Source organism: Triplophysa rosa, linkage group LG2, assembly GCF_024868665.1.
Source record: "Triplophysa rosa linkage group LG2, Trosa_1v2, whole genome shotgun sequence".
NCBI classification, from domain to species: Eukaryota; Metazoa; Chordata; class Actinopteri; order Cypriniformes; family Nemacheilidae; genus Triplophysa; species Triplophysa rosa.
In genome coordinates, this window is record NC_079891.1 from 19,873,213 (window position 1) to 19,889,204 (window position 15,992).

General features: G+C 36.5%; 1 protein-coding gene across 4 annotated transcripts in view; it reads right to left on the bottom strand.

Moving 5' to 3' along the window:
- Positions 1–15,992, bottom strand: part of eda (ectodysplasin A) — a 46,807-nt gene that overhangs the window by 5,310 nt on the left and 25,505 nt on the right. For all 4 annotated transcript variants that reach the window (XM_057328418.1, XM_057328427.1, XM_057328435.1 and 1 more), the window contains exon 2: positions 5,659–5,719. In XM_057328418.1, the coding sequence (XP_057184401.1) occupies positions 5,659–5,719 (61 nt within the window). The remainder of the gene's footprint in view (positions 1–5,658; positions 5,720–15,992) is intronic.

Here is a 15,992-nt window from a genome sequence, read left to right on the forward strand (position 1 = left end):
AACTACCCAGATGTCTTATGAATGAAATGATGAAAATTAATGTTAATTAAATTAATGTTATCTTTACATTAAATTACAGATTTAAAGGGATAGTTCACCTAAAAATGAAATTTCAGCCACCCTTTACTTATCCTCTTGTTAACCTTCTTTCTTCTGGAGAACTCAAAAGAAGATATTTTGAAGAATGTTGGTGACCAAACATTTGCGGAACCCATTTACCATGTACTAAAACTCATTTATTGTACAGACACACAATTGATACTGCCATTGTTCAGTTACCACCATTCTCCAAAATATCTTCTTTTGTGTTCTCAGAAGAATGAAAGTCAAACAGGTTTTAAATGACAAGAGGGTGAGTAAATGATGACAGAATTTACATTTTTTAGCAAACTATCCCTTTAAAGTATCACATCATGTGCTTTTAATAATCACAGGTTTTGTTAAGTTTCTGATAAATCTGCACCACTGGTTCAATAAACTCCCTCTGCTGGTAAACCTTGAGCGCTTGGATCACCAGCCAAATTTTCCATTCATATTTACGTCGAGTTTCTAGATTGCAGATTTATTTATATATATATATATATATATATATATATATATTCAAGCTGATAAACAACACGTCAAAAAAATCAAACCCTGAAAATGTGATAAGCGCAGTAATGAGTGCTTTTAACTGCTGAAATAGCAGCTTTTAACTCTCTGCATGTGTGCGTGTTTGCCTACATGAAAACCATGTAGGTTAAAAGAATCTTGAAGGAGTTACTTGACAGTGGTATGCCTGTGTTTGTTTTAAACGGGAAAAAAGAACGAGTGTTAAAAGTCTTTAATGAATGGAACAAATTAGCATCAAAGACAGCCATTATTGGAACCATATTTCACACCAAACATCCAGCTGCACTCACATATGCACCAACCACCATCTGTACATTCACAAGTGCATGTTTATGAAGCCAAAAGCAACAAAGTGTTGGAGTTTGTGTAAGTCCATGTGTAAATGTTTTGACCCGTGAATCTGAGTAGTAGGAAAAGAAAGCATGGCCTGTGAGTGTGGGAATTTATATAAATATGGCTTATTGAATTAATATCATTTTAAATTATTATTTGCATTTAGCATTATTCTATGTTCAGCCAAACAGATGGTCACACACATGGTGGGTTTTCATGTTTTATGGGGACTTTCCATAGACAATGATATGAATGTTGAATCCCCTAAACCTAACTGAAATTTAACTCCTCACACAAACTTCATTTTTACGTTTTTAAATAGACGTCATTTAGTTTGATGATTTATAATCTGTTTTCCTCATAGGGACCAAAGAAAAATGTCCCAACAAGGTCAAAAATCCCAACACGACCACACACACAGGGTCTAAAATGATCACACAACGCAATGTGTTAAACTCAAAAATGGCTTTGGCCAGTAACTTTATAAGACATAATACAACATAACATGATTTAATCTATCGCTATTCACGTCTAACGTCGTTTATGTAGTTTAAGACATGTTTTTCTCCAAAACAAAATCACCATGTATTTCCATAACAGGTGCAGCTTCATGTAGAGACATTAACTTACTCATCCCCTAATAAAAAACCCATTTTGGACATACTTTGGACTGCACACACAATTTAACACTAGGTGGAGTAACTCACACATAATACTCCTTTAACACAATTTGATGCATTCATTTTTTCCCCAATCAAATCTGATCAACTGGTGTTATGACATTCTACAAAAATGTTATATTAAACCAATTAAACTACTACAATGTGAGTTATAATGTGTGTAGGTTCAAAATGAGCTCACAATAATAAATGAGATCCATAGTTTTTAAAAACTCATTCACCCTGTCAGGGTATATTCTGCGCTAACATTCGGCTGGCTGTACATTATCCCCCCATTAAACGGCTACTTGCCACGAGTCATTATTAAACATGAAATATTGATTTGAAACATTTCATAAGCTTATTTGTAAAAAAATACAAACCTTCCGTGAGGAAAATGTTCTATTGCAAGGCAAAAAAATTGCTTGTTTGCTTTGTTGTCTTGGTTTAGTCATTTGTAAATCTCAAGAAATCTCATTATTAATTAGACATATTCATATTTAATCTATGTATAATATTACACTGCACCAGTCAAGGTGACTCGCAGTACACGAGGGACCCTGTGTTTTTCTTGATTGGAACATCAGGGAATAACACACCTTGCAATGTCACGACTAGCCAATCAGAATCAAGTATTCCAGAGTGCTGTGTATTAATTCTACGTGCCAGTATGTTAGGGATTTATTTAAGACTTGAAACATTACCACACTGTTGTCTGGATCTGAATCAAACAGAGATTTACAGCTCAGCATATTACAGGCATTGTTTCCGGCATCCATCTGTAGCACACCTGATTGTGTCACTCTTCTAGTGTGTGCATGTGTTTAAGAGAAGTGAATGCTCAATAGAACACATAAGCTCTGCATCCCACATGCATACAGAGAACCAAATTGAAAAAGAAATCTTCAAACAGAATCTTCAAAAGGATCTGATGTCTGTGGAAAGATGTGATTAGATGTTACATTTGAGGAATTGATGCTTGTTGTAGATCATGAGCAGATCCTTCAAGGTACACCTCCGGGATCAATGCCTGGTCACAACTTCAATGGGACCAATCAATCAAATATGTTTTCCTACCCGATGTTACTGGAAAACATTTGTACAAGTTGGTGATTTTGTATGAATACGTACAATATTAATTGTTCAAAATTGTTACTATTAGAAAAGACAAGCATGATGTTTCAACCCTAACCTTCTAATTAAATACATCTCTACCTGTTATTCCGGCCACAAAACAACAGCGTAAATCCAAGCAACTGTCCAGTGCTGAAATAGGGGGTGGGGTGAGGGTTTCCAAGACACTTTATGGGGATAGGGCTAAGCTCACGTACCAATTTGATTTGGCCAGATTTCATATCCAATTAATATTTAACTTGTTTTCTCTAACTGGAGGGATTTGGACATCCATTAAACAGGTCTGTTCTTTATGCATTGTCAGATCTCTGTAACAGATCTTCCTTCTGGTGCTCGCAGTATGCGTGTCCGGATGTGATTCAACAAACTTATCTGTGCGTGTAGACATTTACAGCACTCGCGGCATTAATGCTGTTGGTTCCTGCCAGACGTTCTCTTAGGCCACGTCCCATTAGCCAATCTTTCAGTCCTAAGCATCATTTGCATAGTTGCCGGAGAATCGGAGAGAGTCGTTGCACGCGACCACGTCTCCCGGGGGGAGAACGTTAACAGCCTTAGTGACTCAACTCCCTGCTGACCCTCCGATAACATCCAACCTGTTTGATCTCATCGATTAGTTGGTGGGCCGAACTCTCTTGGTCTTGGCAGTGGAACGGATCAAATGCAAACCGTATAACGCAAACTGTGATTTGTACCTCATGGTGATTGTGTTACGGAGATCTTTAATGGGGAACAGTCTGTGTTTGTTTGATAAATGTGGATATTTTTAATCATTAAAGCTGTGCTTGACAGGAAATCAGAGACAAATATCAAAGTCTGTCAACTCCCTTCTATTCTTAAAAGGTTAGTGACAGAGATCCAACAGAAGCGGGAGAGGTTTCAGCAAATACAGTTGTTAGTAATTACACTGAGCTCTTTTTTGAAGAAAAGGGAAACAGCTTGTGTGTGTTTGACTTTGACAAGGCACTGAAATAAAATCAGGCTTTATCCCATTTAAATGTTCATATCATAACCACTCAACACGCCGATCACAATAATTTGATCCAAATTATTTATATGAAATAAACTCAATCATTGTGTGCTTGACAAATAGCCATCCAAATAGGGAATTTAAGGGACTGTAGAAATGCCATTAAATGGACGTGTTATGCAGTGTTCCAAATGAATTTAGAATACAACATTTTTGACAAACTTTAAGTAAAGAATTCTGAAATGTAATGTTATTTATTTAATATACATTATTTATATAATATTTATTTTAACATATCTCTGCTGTCCTTCTGAAACCTCATACCGCAGTTATTATAGTTTTGATTTTAGTTTTATTAAGTGTTATTTTTAGATTTTTAGTTTTTGCAATTTTGGTATATGCTTTTGTCATTCTACTATTCATATTTTTTTATGTTGCTGTATAATATTAATTATTTTTTATTGTAGTTTTTGTTTATTATTATAATTTTAGTGCTTTAAACTTATTTCAGTTTATTTTCGAGGCAACATTAAAATTTTTCCTTTAGCCAAGTTTTTCTAATAATTTTTAGATCCATATTTTATTTGATTTCAATGACCAGAAACGTTTCCAAAGTTTTAATTTTGGTAAACTAAAAATAACCTTTCCTCATACCTCCATATTTCGTGATTTTTTTGCCATAAATAATTATTTTAAGTCACCCTTTATGTTTATCATTTGGTTTTGCAAATATCTAACCAATACTATTTTTTTTAAAAGCGCTTGTCAACTTTGACAACACAGTATTTAATCATTTTAAAAGTCCAGTGTTTTTTACATTTCCTAAAAAACTGTGAATTTGGACATGCAAGGTTTTGGAATAAAGACTACGATAAATTACTGTAAAAAAAGCTGACTTAAAATTAGCTTAGCTTCATAAGTTGTTTCAACTTGCTATTTTACATTATGGCAAGTGGTTAAGTTGATTTCACTTATTAAAAAAAATAGAAATTGCTCAATCTTTGATGAGTTGAAGTAATTAACATTAAACGCTTTAAAAAGTTAGTAAAGCCAATTTGATTGTACTTAAACAATTTTAAGCAGCAAAAATCACTATTTCTTCTCACATAATATAACATCTACTTAAATCGGGATTTTATGTCTGTTTATTTGGAAATGCAGAATATTGAATAGTCAGATGTTCCACACTGCAAAAACAAACCCTTTAAGGATGATACTAGACTGCCATAACATGTGATAATGTTGATCTGACATATAGAACACGTGTATATCTGCAGAATATCAGTCATCCGATACTCTGCTACATATAGGCTTCAGCATCGCTAATCGAAACCATGTGAACGTGTGAGATTGAATATGTGCAACAATGTTTGTGTACCGTGATTGTGCGTTATCCATGTTGTATCAGTATTTAGTTTGGCACATCACACACACAGGTGCAAAAGCTGAAACAGTAGAACCTCCAATCGGAGCCAGTGACTGCACAGCCATAATCAAAGCCAAAACCACCTGCCAATCAAACCTCTGCCAACTGGAGCCAATCACGGCCACGGAAAGAGGAGTAGGTAACCAAAGCCGCACGAGAACGAGCGAGAGGCGCAATATCGGTTTGTTATAAGCTACTACAATGGAAAAAAGAGAGGGATTTCACATATAAACTACTGGTGAGCGCAGCATCACCCAGTAATGAGTAAGATGGAAGGAATGAACGATAGAGAGAGAGAGAGAGAGAGAGAGAGAGAGAGAGAGAGCGAGAGAGAGACGTAGCATGATCAAATGAAGGAAATGCATCTTGTTCTGAACTCTAAACCACATCAAAGAACAATGCTGGCAATCTCACAGACCTTATACTCACACATGTATACACACACGTAACAACACACACACTGCCTTAATATAAGCTCCAAATTGCATGAATACCAACCACGCACACAAAGGTTTTTTTTTTACCTGAACGCTTGGTGCGATGAATGACCGTTTCCAGCTCTTGCGTACGATCCCTCCATCTGCTCTGTGAGAATGAAGAGATGAAGGGATGAGAATTATTGAAAATACAATGCAGAAGAACAAAATGACTTCATGGAGCCATTTCAAAGGATTTCACATTTGCACTCCAGGTTGCATTTAAGCCAAGAGATGATCAATGAAACAAATTTTTCATAAAGTAAATGTCACCATGTAAACTGAAACTACACACGAACTACACCCCTGTTGAAAGACAATGCTCTGAACGTAATGAAAGACTGTGAGATTGTGTGTGTTTGTGTAGACTGAAACCCCGTGGATTTACAACAGTATGACATTCCAGTGGAGTGAACAAGCACACAAATCTTGCTTGAACTTAATGAATTATATAGAAAGGGACTCAGGAATCTGAAGTCATGTCAAACACACACAAACACACAGAAAATCATTGAGAACAGAGCAATGCTGCTGTAAGCCTAAAGGAAAACCCAAACACGCATGTTGGGTTTCCATGTTTTATGGGAACTTTCCATAGACATAAGATTTTAATACTGTGAAAACTGTATATTCCACTCTAGCCCTCACCGTACCCCTAAAACCTTCTGTCATTTTGACCTTTTCAAATAAACCTCATTTACTTTATAAGCTGTTATTCTCATTAGGACTAAAAATGGTCCCCATACTATAGGGTTTACCAGGACAGGACACACAAATATTAAGAAACAAACTTATTTAATGGTAATTCTATAGTAACATGGTACTAAATGACAACCATTTTAATATGGTATTTACAAGGATACTTTAAAGAGTATTACCAGCGTACATATCCAATGATGGTATTGCTATGGTCGCATGTTCACAAACCTTTTGGAAGACGATTGAAGTCAGAAAATGCAGAAAATGTTGAGAAACAGAAGATCAGTTTTATTAGAGATAAGATGTCACAAGTAACTGCGTTACTGCTCACTCATATCTGATATACTAAGGATCTTTTGCCAAGTCTTGTGAATGACATGCACATGTTCACGCTCTTCCAAATATTTTCTTTGGATTGTAATTTTAGTTTAAAAATGCACATAGCTGGCGGTTCAAACACAGTATTTGACTGCCAGTCAAGTAGGAGGTGCATTGCGATGGATTAGCACTTACATTACAAATGCATTGTGGTTGCACGCTTTTGACTGCCTCTGAATGTGGTTGAGTGATATGACCGCAAAACATTTCACAAACCCTACAATTTTAGTATCTTAATACCTACCAGCCAGGTGTAAACGGGGTCAGCCAGAGAGAAAGAGAGCAGCAGTAGCAAACCTATCTCTGCTTTGTTTCACACAAGAGTCGTGTTACTAGGCCTAGACTGGCATTGTCATCCTCATTGGTCCTCTTTATTCTTTTGTGATTGTAAATGAGCAGTGGATTATTGGAGAAAGAAGGACACACTCACACGGTAGGGTTAGCAGGGTCATGCTGTGGTGGGTGGGGGCGTTGTGGTAAAATTTGTGTGATCAGACGAGCCAATAAATCATGAAGTTCAACTCTGGAGTGTGTTACGTGAACTGTGAATTCATTTGTCCTATTCACTCTTGAAAAAAGGGTGTGTTACAATGCCATAGTAGAACCATTTTTGGCTAAAGCACTTCATAAAGAAACGTTAACACCCTAAGAACATTTATGCTTCACAAAAATTGTGTCTCTGTGGCACTGCCATCTTTTGTTAAGAGTGTTGAGTGTGAACAGAAGTTTGTGTGATTACCAGTAAGATGACACTGAGATCTGTAAACACCTTGCTGTGTCAAACTCCAACTAATTCAGTGTGTTTGAAATGTGATACTGTAGTAGGCCTGTCTTCTTGCCAGAGGATGTACCAGCCTTTGGACATGATGTTCTGGCTCAGGGCGTTTGTGTGTAAGAAAATAGTTCTTCACAATTCCAATCACCTGCTTATTCACAATTACGACAAAGAAGACGATCAATTACGGGAAGAAGGGACAGTTTACATATCGGTAAAATCCTTGATGGAAATGAAATATATTTGGCCCGCTGTCTGTGAAAGCACAAGACTCTATTACAGGTTTAAACACATGACACGAACACACATATGGTGTATATGGGTGGGTATACACTGGGATACAACACGATAAATGAAAAAAAGTATATTTAAGGACATCCTAAAAACACACCATATGAAAAGTAAATAAATATAGTTGTTTTTCTAAAATGTATAGCATGTTCTCTTATACTATAAATTGATATTTGGTATTGTGAATTGTTTATAGTTGGTATCGTTCTTGGTCTTTTATATTTTGTCTTGTTAACGGTACACAAAAATAAAAATTATTTTATTATTGATTGCATGGTAATCATAGGGGAACCACTTTAAGTGCTATATAGAACCATATCTTGGTTCTTCAGAGGTTCTTCAGCGGTTCTTTGGGATGACTGAGGTGCTGTATAGAACCGCTGAGGAACCCCTTCCGTATAAAGAACCTGTTAAGCACCTCTGAAGAACCAAGATATGGTTCTTTATAGCACTTAAAGTGGTTCCCCTACGATTACGAGCCAAGAACCACTTTTAGTACTATATAGCACCCTTTTTTACAGTATGACTCCTTCTCTGAAACACAAAATAAGATATTTAAAAATGTCTCAGTGGTTTTAAATCCATACAATGGAAGTCAATGGGGGCCATTGTTGTTTGGTTACCAACGTCCCTCAAAATATATTTTTTCTGTGTTCTACAGAAGAAAGTCATAAAGGTTTAAAATGGCATAAGGGTGAGTAAATGATGAAAAAAAAATTTTTTGGGGGGGTGAACTATTCCTGAACTATCATTTGGTTGTTGACATTCTACGCCATGTTCTTGCGAGGAAAACCCAAAATAAGAATTGTATTGTACTAAAGTACACACAACAATAAAGATCCTAAATATTGCATTTTTATGCCTTGTTATGTATTCAGAAAAACAAACACAATTGTGAACAGAAGGTTGCTGTAAAACATACGCACACTTTCTTGTGAAGTGTTATGTTTGACTTTGTTTGCGTTGCGAATATGTGTGTGTGGTCAGTCTGATTAAAACAGCCGTTTTTCTCAGGCTGACGGCAGAAAGAATGGAAAATGTCAAAATAAATAGGAGTGGAATAGATGCTACTGTTAGTTCAGACCACACACACACACAACTTCTTCAACACGCAATGTCATACATTTCAAACAGAAATGAATTAAACCTAATACAGAGCATAGCCCTACTATAAATCCTGTTCCAGAGCAACATATGTGTACGTGTGTTTGAGGGTGTGAGTCTATCTGTCCTCGGTGACAACTGACAAACTAATCGCACATAAAACATGAGAATGTGAATGTTGCTACAAACATGAAGAAATGTACACACGCATACTTGCTGATTGAAAAAAAGAAGAAGCAATTTTAGCTTGATGAAACCTTTGACCAATCAGGTTGTGGGTGGTCTGAAGAAAGACTAATTTCGCTCCGTCTCGTAACCTTTCACTTCTGGTGATTTTGGAGCTCTGCATGTGTTTAAATAAATCTTACAGTGCTTACATATCTTTTATAACCCTGAAATACAAGAATTATTAAAGACACACACAAAGAAAGAAAGATTAAAGTCATGCCTAATTTCAACAAACTATCAACTTTTTCTCAGATGCTTCTCCAAATGTTCCCTAGATGTTTCTCATGAAATTCCTTTATGTCTGTCTTTTAAATAATAATTAGGAAAATACACAGTATATGGAAAATTGTTTTTGACTATGTATAATACAACTGTGTAAAGAATAGCCCAGATAATTACGTCTTTTGGATGAAAGATGACTTTTGATTGCAGAATGTGGTATCTTGGAAATCTAACCAGAATTGAGACAACGTTTGCATCTTCTGAAACTCTAGAGCATTCGACATGACTGGATTCTTTTTCAGGATAATTTTTTTTATTTGATCTCTATTGAATTGCAGTCTAGAAGAAACAATTGAGGCGATCTCATCTGTGACTCATTTCTACGGGGATCTCTCTGTGTACAGTTTGAAAGAAATGCTGTGTTTCGTTGTAGTGTGCATGTCTGAGTGTCAGCGTCTTTTAAGAAAGAGACAGGTGAGAGTCAAGTTACAAGGTCTAGACTGTGAAGAACGCCCTGTTTTAAAATAAAAATGTAAACTATACGCTTACTCTTAAATGCGTCTCGCAATGTGACTGTGCTTTTCATTGTGGGATTCTGAAAGATTATGCATTGTGTCTGTACTGACTGTTTGTTCTGAAGCAGAGTTCAATTCCACGCTCCTGTAGGTCTATTTTCACATTGTTTTAGTTGGGTCAGTATTGCATTATGGGTCATAGATGCAGGAAACACCATGAGTAGGTACGGCTGTAGGTAATAACTCCTTGGAAGGATTGCAAGAGATGCAATTAATGTAATCTGCTCTCTGAAAGCAATTTACTGAGAAATGTGCAGCAATGAGAAACACATTATACTACATTAGGTGACTGGACGATAAAGCGCTTTTAAGACTTTTCGTTTTTAGTGGTCGTCCTCGGAGAGATGTCAAAGCAGGTCGCTGTTTATTTTAAATAAAGCTTTGCTGTTCCTGCGTTAATTGAGACTCTGTGATTGGACAGAATCTCCAAATATCTCATGTGATCTAAAACTGTGCAGACACACGGTGCTTTGTGATGTCATAAATTGTGCAAAAATGCACCCTATTTGAGTCTCACTTAAAATTTTGTGAACTCCGAACTGCTGTGAGTTTACTTTATTTTCACTTACTGATATTTCCAAATACATTTACCCTTTACAGATTAAACAACACAGCAAAATACGCACATCTGCACTGCAGTGAGACGTAATGAGTAAACAAGTTACAGAACCTCTACCAGGAAAATGCAAAGATCAGATAGGCTAATTGTGTGTTATAATCACATCATTTGGAAACCCAACCTGATCTCAATTTAAAACTATTTTACGAGGTGGCTAATTCATATGAATTCAGTGTGATGAGAATCTTACAAAAATGCACGAATATTAGAAAAAAGCAATAGTGTGAAGCCCCTACACTACACCTAACCGCCACTGACGTGAAAGCAAATCGTACAAAAGCGTATGAATAAGACCGTACGAATTCATATGAATTATCCACCTCGTAAAAAGGTTACGAATTCCCGTAAGATTGTGATGGTATCATAGTTCACATGAGCCATAACCCAGACTATCTTTTTAGACAGATTCCAATGCAGTTTGCTAATGCGTACCCAAGATCAGTATTTTTTTTACACACCAATCAACTCTGAATTCTTTTGACATCAAACAGGTCAGCATCAAAAGCCCTAGAGTGGTGGCGCCCTTACTGGAACAGTGTGTTCCTATCAGTGCCACAAGTTTGCCACATATTGTTCACTGTCCAATAACTTAAATTAAACCATGATGGGCAAGATCTACTAAGAGAATGTACTAGAGGTGGGTAAATAACATCAGGATGTGTGACCATACTTTGGCGTATGACCCAATCACATTTTTGAACAGATTGGCCCAGCTGGTGTCATTGTAGTGGATGACTGCAGCCCTCCTAGACCAATGAAGCTGACATCATACAATTAACCTCCAACTGAGAAATACTCTAGAGATATACACACACTCAGACACACAGAACACACTGAATAAGTATAAAGTGTGAAATTGCATCAGAATGTAATCTAATAGATGAAGACATTTTGTTGACATGTCCACAAGAGAACTTGTCTAGAAAAGCACAAGTAAAAATACTGAGATGTGCATTAGGATAAATCAGTCAGGTGACTCTTTTGCATTCATGCAGGTTATAGAATCTGACTCGGGGCAGTTTGAACAGGGCAGTGGTAGTTTAGTGGTTAAAGACCTGACTGCAATCTGAAAGATTGGGTGATATATTCCAGGAAATCAAGATTTTCTGAGAACACAACCAGCTTCATCACCACTGTACTCTTGTGCAAGGCACTTAATCCTCACGTCTCAGGGGGATCGCCTCTCCGACCAGTCCATCATAAATTACACTTGAGTAAAAGCGGAACCAAACATCATCACCATTATTGGATAATAATTTGCAGCTATTTAAGCCAAGAGTTTAATAATAAAAATAAAAAAAAATTATTTTACCCTCATAAATTCTGAGTTCTTCCTCCGTTCCCTCTAAGGACGGCCAAAATTTCAGCAGATCAAGGATATTTCAGTTTTCAAAACAAAGCACAGATGGTCCCAAATATTACTTTTAATCAACTGGTCACATGTTTAAGTGGATGTATAAAATCAGTCACCCTCAAATTCACACAGGTGTCTTAGCAGAGTAAACGCAGGTGTATTTCATCATGACTGTATGTTGAGTTAGGGCTGGGCGGAATGACGGAATATTCCGTTACCGCGGAATAAAATGTCAACCGTAAGAGATTTTTCTATTCCGTGTATTCCGCGGAATGTAAATAAGTAGGCGTGGTTAACTCGGCGCTCTGCAAATTAGGCGCTATTCTGAAAAAAACTATTGAATTAATCCACCCGTAACAAATGAACGTATCAAACATTCTTTTGACCTTCTTTCAGTCTGTAGTTTAGTGATCCGCTCCAGTCCGGCGCTTCTCTCACCCGCAGTGCTCGTCCAGCGATCTGCGCCAGCATTTAAAAAAGCTCATTCTCAACACGTATTTCAGAAGTCAGGTTGTTTTGAGAAGCTGTTAATAGTTTTATGAAGTTTAACTTCAGGCGAAACTTGCGTTGAAATGCGCGATGACGCTCGCGAGCGCGTGAGCGCTTTGATGTGACGCGCTTCTACCTCCAGTTTTGGGAGACGCGTGAGGAGTCACCAGAGACTCACAGTGCAAAAACAAGCCCGAGAATAAACAAACCTAAAGACAGAGAGTCGCAACACACTAAAATTGCTCATCTAATAGAGAGTGAAGAGCGATAAAGACCTACAGTACAGACCCCATGAACACCAGTTTATGACACTTGTCATATACTGTACTCTCATTGTTTGTGCATATTCATACTTTATTGTTATATATGTTGTCTATCTTCCTACTGTATACATATGATATAGCCAGAAGATAAATATGAATAAATAATACATCTGATTATCAGAACTTAATTTGATATATTTAGTACATTTTCATAACTTGCCTACATTTTAACTATGGTGAGCATTTAAATGAACTGTAATAAATAAATTAGTTAAATCAATCTAAGAAAAATGAGGTATAAAATATAGAATTATATTTTCATGAAATATACCGTTACCGTGAAATTAGGGTTGGGTACCGGACTCGGTAGTTTTAAGGGCACCGACCGAATTACGTCGGTACTACCGAGTATCGATTCACATTAAATCAATCGGTGCCAAATTTCGGTACTTGAGAACGCATCGGGTACTGCGCGTGAGCAGGTACGAGAGAGAGAGAGCGAGAGAGAGAGAACATGTTACTTCACGCAAAGCGAAACTAAAACCGCTAATAAAGCAGGCTGTCCTTATCAACGTACAAAATGAAAATAAACACTCGACTCTACATATGGTTATGATATTTATATTATTTATTTCACTTGTTCTTGTTTAGAAAATTAAGCATACAATCGCGTTAAGGAAATGCGCGCTCAGACGCAGCTGGCACGCACACACATAACACTGCGCTGAACATTTAAGTTTGTTAAGGCGCTTTGTGTTTTCTGTCCACCAATGAATAAAATCATCTCATGAAGTCCTGAAACAAAGTTATTAGTGACAGATTAGAGCAGTCGATGGAAAGAGGTGAGTGAGGCCAACCATCAAAGGTGCAGTTTAAAGCTGTGAACAGCGCCGCAGGAGACTGATGCACATTTACATTATGTATTATTGTATGATCAACATCAGGGGCGTAGCTACATGGTGCCCATGGGTGGCCACGGCTACCCCTGAATGATGGATGGCCACCTATCTGGCCACCTCTGTTGTAAGATGTGTGTCGGAATTTACGGAGTTCTGCGCAGATCATTTAGCGTATGCACTGAAAGTAACGCGAGAACATTACTCTCGCATTAATACGCACTGACGGAAACAGTCTATAAAAAATGCTAACTTACTGCAATAGATAGCTAACAAATTATTTTAAAATAATGCTAGCACATGAAAGCATTGCAAATAAATTGTTTACTTTACGTTCGTTGTGTATGTTTTTGACCAGCAAACTATGTGTAATGAAGAATTTCTGTTTCTGATTTTTTGGTCACCTTAATAAAATCACTGGGTCTTACCTGGCCACCTCTAAATAAAAGTTCTGGCTACGCCCCTGATCAACATTATATATTTATATGTAATTCTTTCAGTATCTCTGTTAAAAATGTATATTACAAATCAATCTGTTATTTTCAGTAATGATGCTGTTAAAAATATTTTGAAATATTATTTTTTTCAAGTTTTGTTTTTCTGTATTATCTAATGGTCTGTTAATGGTGGAGGCCTCAGGTTTAGGTAAATTATCACACTGCATGAATAAATGATTATGTGTGTGAGGAGGAAATAGAATAAGCTGGTTGTAATAATAATGCTGTAGTTATTTCTATAGTCTTTGTGTAAAATTTCAACAAAATATTTGAATTGAGAGGTTTGGACTTTTTTTCACTGAAATAAATAAAGTACCGGAAAAAGGTACCGTTTGGTACCGGCACCGAATTCCAGGTACCGTTTTGGTACCGGTACCAGCTAAAAAGTGAACGGTACCCAACCCTATGTGAAATAAAATTACTCATTCCGTGAAATAGATTTTTGGCCATTCCGCCCACCTCTATATTGAGTAAAATTTAAAATTAATTAATTAATAAGTTAAATTACCAGAAAGTGTGAAAATGCTTTTGGTCTTCATTTTGAATACTGCCGATTTCAAAATGTGTTAAACATTTTGCTTGTTTAAAACTTCAATTCCTACAAAATTATAAATCAGCATTACAGCTTCCTGTTGCAAATCTGGGCATGGTAACGAGACAGTTTTAAACACTTTTTATGTATTTGCTCAAAAACAAAATGTGTTTATTTTGAACAACACAAGTTAAAACGAGCTTTAAAAGCATTTGTGCATTTCTTTTAATGTTTTATAAGGGAAACACTTTCATATATTATGCAGAAGACATTCATACATTTTTCAGTGTGGCTTAAGTGCCCTAAAGAACTCTGCATATTTAACAAAGAGCCATAACCATCTAAACCCCTACAAAAACTTTCATCCATTCTGTTCCTCTCTGGTAGAATGAACTGCCAGCCTCCACCCGAGCTGCTGAATCAATCGCAACTTTCAAAAAACCCCAGAAACCTCCGAACCCATGTCTTGTCTTTCATTCATGTTGTTCACTTTTACTTGCATCAGTTCAAATCCTACCGGTAAATATGGCTTTGGTAAACTAAAACTACTATTATACTTTAATTTGTTGACAAATGTTAATTTCTCTCTCACTTGTAAGTTGCTTTGTATAGTGTCTGCTAAATGAATAAATGTAAACGCAAATGTAAATAGAAAAAAAGTGGTAACACTTTAGTATAGCGATTCTCACTATTAACTAGTTGCTTATTAGCATGCATATTATTAGCATATTGGCTGTTTATTAGTAATTATAAAGCACATATTCTGCATGATCATACTCTACATCCCTAATCCTACCAATACCTAAACCTAACAACTACCTTACTAACTATTAATAAACACCAGATTAGGAGTTTATTGAGGCAAAAGTCATAGTTAATGGTTTGTTAATAGCGAGAATTTAAAGTGTGCCCAAAAAAGTATACATTGCAAGAAGGAACATGTCAATTTGAAAAAAAAGACCTAATGTACCTGACTGTACCCTAAACCAAGGGTTCCCAAAGTAGGGGTCGCAAGGTCACGAGGGCAGGGTCGCAAGATGATTCCCAGAAATATTTTTTTATTGTTAGAAATAGCGTATTTTATCAATAAGTGTAACAAAACATAAAAACGTTAGTTAAGTCAAAAATAAAACCATGCAAATAAAGAGCCATCAGTCTTTCGAATTTACTTTCCCTCAATCGTGACCCCTGAGGTGATTACGTCACATTAACGACATCAGCAACTGCATTAGGTTAGGTGCAGCAAGTCAATTTACAGCACCACGTTAAACATCCCCATATGTGAACGCAGAATATTTTTCAGGCTTTAAGTTTAGGATATTTTTATTTGTCAAAATTTCTTGGTTAATATAGACCAAAGACAACGCAGAGAGGCCAGCGGAGGAGCATACAAAAAGAGACTGGCGTTTGCATAAAAAGGACATCCATCAGCACTCGAATCAGTTTAATGAAATTTGACC